Source organism: Grammomys surdaster, unplaced genomic scaffold (assembly GCF_004785775.1).
Source record: "Grammomys surdaster isolate TR1022 unplaced genomic scaffold, NIH_TR_1.0 126219, whole genome shotgun sequence".
NCBI classification, from domain to species: Eukaryota; Metazoa; Chordata; class Mammalia; order Rodentia; family Muridae; genus Grammomys; species Grammomys surdaster.
Window position 1 is genome coordinate 5,323,343 of NW_021621022.1, and position 6,711 is coordinate 5,330,053.

Consider the following 6,711-nt stretch of genomic DNA (forward strand, 5'->3'; position numbering starts at 1 on the left):
CCCTCCTTCCCTTCCTCCTTCCCTCTCTCCTTCCCTCCCTTCCTGTGCAGTGCTGGGTCTGTAGTATAGGCTTTGTGAATGACAAGTCCTCTTGCTGAGGAGCCCTCTACCCTTGATCTTTTTTATTGCTGTTGTTTTTAAGGTGGTTGAGTTGGGGGCACTGGATCACACTCTGCTTTCTTTCTCTCTTGTAAAAAAAAAAAAAAAGAATGATTTCAGGCTGTGGAGATGACTCAGTCAGTAAAGTACTTACAAGTATGAGCTCCACACTGACCCCTAGAAGCCACATAAAATAAGCTGAGATGGTAGCTCCCTTGGGTTTAAAAAAAAAAAAGCTTAAATTATTACACAATTTGACTATTTCATCCAGGAGTAGAGAGACAACCAACTAACCAACCAGCTAACGAAAAAAACAGCCTAGTGGCCTGCCAGCCTAGCCTAGTCAGGGCAGTGAAAGACACTGTACCAAAGAACAAGGCAGATAGCAGCTGAAGAACAAGCTATGGTTTACCTCTGGCTCCAGGAGACATATGTGTGAGTGCATGGACTGCGACCGCGCGCACGCACGCACACACACACACACACACACACGAGTGTGCAGAAAAGAAATTCTGTTCTTCCTTTAAAAACATGACTAATTTTCTTTCTTTATTGATTTTTGTCCTCCTTGCATGCACTTTGGGATGTGTACACAAGGGATTTCTGGATTATTTGATAATCTGCTTTAACCCATTAAGGGCTGTGAGGCAGTTTTACCAAAGTAGCCACACTATTTCGTCTTCCCACCAGCAGAGTATGAGAGTCAAGCTTCTGTACCTCTTGTAGATCTTACATGCATTTTAAGGGTTTTGTTTTGTTTTGTCATGGTTTAGTTTGGTTTTTTTAATCTGACACAAGGCAGAGGCCTTCCTATTTTTGGTTACCTACATGTTTGCTGAGAAGACAGTTCTATTAACTTACCTTGGTCCTTGTAGAAACTCCAGCATTGTCTAGATTGTAACTTCTGTCCTCGTTACTCCCACTGCCTCCATCACAGCAGCTTCTGTAGCAAGTCTGAAGTTTAAGAGTCCAAGTTCTCCAACTTGGTGGTTTTCAAGGTTGCCTTTATTCAGCATTTCCTGAAACTTCATATGAATTTTATGATCAGTTCTAAGTTTTGCCAGAGAAGGCCCTGGGCCTTGTGTATACTGAGCGAGGTCTTCCTCCCATGTCTGCATCCTCATCCTGGCACCTGGGACTTCCAAGGGGTGACACTGAATCTGAGATGAGATCCCCATGGGTATGTCAGGTCTGCTCATCCACGAGTGTGGGTCATCTGGCAACTCTTGGTCAGAAATGTCTTTCATTCTCTTAGTCTGTGTCTCTGCTTTTTTTTTTTTCCAGAAACACAAGAGCCGAAAACGCCGGTAAGTTACCAAACCTGATGGGGATGGGAGAGGGTGAACAGATAGAAAGCCAGGGCCACACTGTCCAGTGGCAGAAGGGCTAGGCAGGTAGCGTATCCAACTGGGTGGAATTCAGAGGGAGCAGTAGTGGCCAGCCAAGGGGAGCTCTTTAAAGGCATTCTAGTTCTGGTTGGCATGGAGGCAGGGAGTTGTTTTGGAACATAGTGTCGATACTCTCCACAGGGATTGACAGCACCGGGCACATGACTCATGTTTCTCAGTTGTCAACAGGCTTAGGTTTTGGCTGGCTTCCTACTTCTGGGAAAGAGCTTTGGCATGCTCTTTGGGTGGATGCTTGCTGAGCTCTCCAGGATGGGTAAAGAAGAATTGTGTCCTGTCAGAAGATGAGAGTAAATGCTCTGGGCTGTGATGGTCCCAGTCTTTGCAGGAGCTCAGCAAAGGCCACATAGCACCATGACTCTTTTGAATTCAGGCATCATTAAGGTCCTTCCAGCTTGGACCTCTCATGAGCTTAAGTGTGATTTCTGTCCATGAGAATGGCAGCTAGGTTGAAGAACCTCCCAGTGTGTCTCCCAGCTGTTCAGGATTGAACATCCTGTTGAATCCTGAGGGCAGTGGCAGCCCAGTGGGCTCCTGCCTTGGGACAGATATCCAGGAAACTTAGGTCTGAGACAAGGAAAGCAGTCCTGTAACCTGCTTGTAGTCATTGCACCCAGGGGTCCTGGCCCTGGCCCCATCCAATGCCCAGCCTTCCTTTGCCAGGCTCTTCTGCACCGTGGAGCCAGCTCCTCTCCAGCCTGGCTTGCTAATGGATGCATGCAAGTATCTGGAGTCCCTGCAGTACCGAGTCTGGAAGAAGATGCTTGGGTCCGTTGAATCTGGTAAGGACATGCAGCAGGATGCTCCAGGCAGATGGAGAACATCCTGTGCTGCAGAGACCTGGCCAAGCTTCTCAGCTGTTCTCTCTGCAGCCCTTTCTAGGTAGGGCCAAGGGCCTTCCTGCTCTGACACACTTGAGAAATGCTAACTCTCCTTTCTGTCTTCATAACTCTAACATTCATGATGAAAGACCCAACTCCAGGTCACCTCTCCCAAAGTCACTCCAACTCTCTCCTCCCAGTATGCCCTGGTTTTATACCCAGCAGTGGCATCGACCCAGGGGAATGTTACGTGATCATCTTGGTTGTCCTGGGAGTGTGTAAACCTTCCTACTCCATAGTCCCTGCCTGAGTCTCCTTGGCTGCTGTAACAGAGGACCATAAATTGGCTTAAATGACCAAAATCTACTCCGATAGTCTTGAAGGCTAAAAGCTCATTCCCAAGAAATAGTCAAAACCATGCTCCTCTGATCTATGGGAAGGGCCTTTGACTTTGCCATTTGCTGCATTGCTTGGGTATCCTTGGGTTGTAACTGCCATATGGCCCTTGCCTTGGTTGGTCACATGACATATCCCCCCCCCCCCCGTGTGTGTGTGTGTGTGTGTGTGTGTGTGTGTGTTATGTGCACGTGCGCCCATCTACTCTATTTCTAAATAAGGTTACATCCTGAAGTACTAGTGTTTGGGACTTAACACAGATCTTTTTTGGGGTGGGGGTACTTTGACCTATACTACCCCAGCAGCCCTGGGCAGCTCCCTGCATGCTTTAGGGCACGTAGGACCTCGACCAACCCGGTAGAAGAAGAATATCCAGTTTGCTGACTCTCTCCTCTCTCTCTCTCTTTGTCCCTAGTGCCCTTCAGCTTGGATCCCAACACAGCTGCTGGCTGGCTCAAAGTGGCTGATGACCTCACAAGTGTCATCAACCATGGCTACCGTGTGCAGGTGGAGAATCCAGAGCGCTTCTCCTCAGCACCCTGCCTGCTGGGCTCTCAAGTTTTCTCAAAGGGCTCCCACTCTTGGGAGGTGGATGTGGGTGGCCTGCCGAGCTGGCGAGTGGGCGTGGTGCGGGTGCAGGCACATGCACAGGCACAGGCTCAGGCTGATGTAGGTGGTGAAGGCCACTCACACAGCTGCTACCACGATACACGCTCAGGCTTCTGGTACCTATGCCGCACACAGGGTGTGGATGGAGACCACTGCATGACTTCCGACACAGCCACAGCCCCTCTGGTCCAGGCCATGCCACGCCGTCTGCGTGTGGAGCTGGAGTGTGAGGAGGGGGAGCTGTCCTTCTATGACTCTGAGCGCCACTGCCATCTGTACACCTTCCATGCCCACTTTGGGGAGGTGAGGCCCTACTTCTACCTGGGGGCCTCTCGGGGTGACGGTCCCCCAGAACCTCTGCGAATCTGCCACCTGCGTGTCTCCATCAAAGAAGAGCTGGACATCTGAGCTGTGGGAATTGGTACCCACCACTGACACTCATGCAGCATCCTGTATCCTGTCTTATCTTTTCTGTAGCTCTAAGTCCTCCTATGCCTCTGTCTTTATTTTTAGCCCTTTTTCTGCCCAAAGTTTAGAGCCACCCAGGAGGTGATTGGCTATGCTCTGTCTAGAGTCATGCTACCTTCAGGATATGGGTGTTCTGATTTCCTTTGTCCTTGGATTGCTGATACACTGTTTTCTTGTAAGATGGCATTATAATGTAGGTGTGATTATTTTTAGAGATGATGAAGCTAGCCTATCAGGAGATGCCTCTTGTTGAGTTTGTCATTTATGTTTCCCAGGAAGAGGTCCTTGTGAGGCCACACAGGGAAACCCTAGGATTAGTTGAGACAAGAGTGGGCAAAGCCTTCATCTAGGCTCTCCCACCCTACTACTAGGGTAGTTACACCTGGCCAACTGAGCAAGCATGGCTTTGACATCTGGTCAGAAGCTCAGGAGTTTCCCTGTTGGACCCTAGGATTGTCTTTGACTTTCTCTGTGGGAACTCTGTAGGGTCTGAGATACTCTGGAATACAGCTCGGAGTTAGTGGGTGTCACAGGAAAGGCAGCTCTAGGGCTTTTGGCAGTGGCTAAGGATTGACCAGCTTCAAGTCTGGTAGAGGCCAAAGCACCAGAATGCAGTGAGTGAAAAGACAGCTGGTGCTGGGCTGGGGGAGGAGCCCCGCTCTGCTGCCATTTTGAGGCTAACTTCCTGTTAGCACGAAATCAACACTGATTGGTCAACTCATGCTTTGAGGATTTCCTCTGGAATCACCCAGTTTTCTGGAACACTTTTTAAAACATTAACTTTTTGCCCTTTTTCTGTCTTGTGGCCTGTGTTTCCACATCTGTGAATTAACAGTAGTCCTTAGAAGTCACTGGAGGGAGGTATGAAAAGGGGCCACAAGGGATGCTGCTTCAGTCAGGAGCTGTTGGACTGGGAGGCCAGTCCTGTCCTCGATGCCCTTGTCTTCATTGGCTTCTGCCTGCTTGTTCTTGCTCTGCTTTCTGCAGATGTCAGCCCTTTTCCTTTGTGTGATCCTCCACCCTTTCTTTCTCAGTCATGCCTATAGATGGAGTCTAATTGCCAACTAACCAAATCCCAAGTGGTGTCGTAAGGAGAAATACCATCTCAGGGGGACACTGTCATGGTCAGGGACACATCCCTGACCTAGCATCCCAATTTCAGCCTGCACCCCTCATTACATAAGACTTTTAACCATGCCGCTTACCCACTAATTGGCTCTAAATGGGTCATGTGTATTGATTATTTAACAATTGGGGACACAGAAGAAACCCTGGTGCAGGCCAGGCTGGGAGCAGGGACATTGTTGGCAAACTAGCTTATGAGTCAGATGCTTGGGCACCATGGGTGTAAAAAGGTACGCCTGGTATGATGTTTGTGTTCAGTTTCTCTATAAGAAACTTTTTCTGAAATTGTTCTTATAATAATTTTTATAACATTTATTTTTAAATTTTCATCTTAATTCTTTTTAAATAGGGTTATTTCAATGACCTAGCCTCTTTTAGAAAAATTTTACTTGCCCCACCACTGATATGTTTCTTTCAGAGCTTTTGTAAACACTAGTTCCTGTTGTAACTTACACCTGATTGATCCTTCCCATTGTAAGATTCCATCGTGTGCAGTGAATGTGCTGTGTAACTTGTTAGTTGGTGGACATTTGGCTTGTTGCAGTGTGTTTAGCTATTATGAGTTCTGCTGCTATGAAATATGTGTGCAAGTTTTGTGTGGATGTATCTTTTTTGATTCTCTGTCATATACCTGGAGTCTGTTTTCCAGGTCATATGATAATTATTTTAAACCCTTTGGGGACTTGCCAAGCTGTTTCTAAGAGAGCCGTCCCATTTTCTACTCCCACCGGCAGCAGGTGAGGGCTAGTCTGTACCGAGTTCTTGTCAGCACTGTCTGCCCTCTAAACTAGCCATACTGAGGAAGTTGGAGTATGTCTCATTTGGCCTGTAGTTGCCATCCCTGACGGCTGATGAGGGAGCGTCTTTTCTCATATTTGCTGTGTATCTGCTTCAGAGACTTCAGAGCGTTTGCCCGTTGGGTTGTCTGACCTTTTATTATGAAGTTTTACAAATTTGTTATGCATTCTAGATAAAAGTTCCTTTGTGTCATATGAATCAATTATAAAAATTTTCCTCCTAATTCAGTGAGTTGGGGTTTTTCTTTTTATTGTCTTTTTAAAAAAAATTTTTAGGGGGTGAGAGATGTCTCGGTGGTTGAGATCACTTCTGCTCTTCCAGAGGTCCTAAATTCAATTCCCAGCACCTCTGTTGGGTGGCTGGCAACCGCTTGGAATTCCAGCTCTAAGGGATCTGACATCTGGTACCTGCATGCATGTGTGCATATATACCCATACAGATACATAAATAAGTAATCTTTTTAAATGTATTTATATGCATATGTATGTGTACAGGTGCCTATAGAGACCAGACGAGGGCATCATGTTCCTTGGAGCTAGAATTACAAGTTGTTGTGAGCTACCTGATACCGGTGCTGGAAATGAACTAAGTTCCTTTGGAAGAACAGCAAATGCTCTTAACTGCTGAGCCATTTCTCCAGCCCCTTGTACTGTCTTAATGATGCCCCTTGGTGTTCAGAAGTTTAAATTTGTTATAGCCAGCACATTTGCCTATTTGTTTTGTTACATTACATATCCTCAAGATCTTGGGCATTGCCCTGAAATCCGTATAACACAAGACCTGAATGTTGGCTCAAGGATGGGGCAGCTAGTGATAGACCTTTGTCCCTGAGCCTAAATTCTTTCCAACTCTCTCCTACCTTTTTTTTTTAACCTTCATTAATGCTAAAGGTGGCACCTTTCTGTTTCCCCTTTGAACTTTTCCTGTGTGGTTGCTAGAGGAACCATCCTTCCATGTCCCCTTGATCACACAAAGTGCCTCTTGGGTGG

General features: G+C 47.0%; 1 protein-coding gene across 1 annotated transcript in view; it reads left to right on the top strand.

Moving 5' to 3' along the window:
- Positions 1 to 5,945, top strand: part of Trim35 (tripartite motif containing 35) — a 15,966-nt gene extending 10,021 nt beyond the window's left edge. Inside the window, exons 4-6 of the mRNA XM_028758746.1 lie at positions 1,384 to 1,406; positions 2,169 to 2,287; positions 3,138 to 5,945. Coding sequence (XP_028614579.1) covers positions 1,384 to 1,406; positions 2,169 to 2,287; positions 3,138 to 3,739 — 744 coding nt within the window. The 3' untranslated portion in view covers positions 3,740 to 5,945. The remainder of the gene's footprint in view (positions 1 to 1,383; positions 1,407 to 2,168; positions 2,288 to 3,137) is intronic.
- The last annotated feature ends 766 nt before the right edge of the window (positions 5,946 to 6,711 follow it).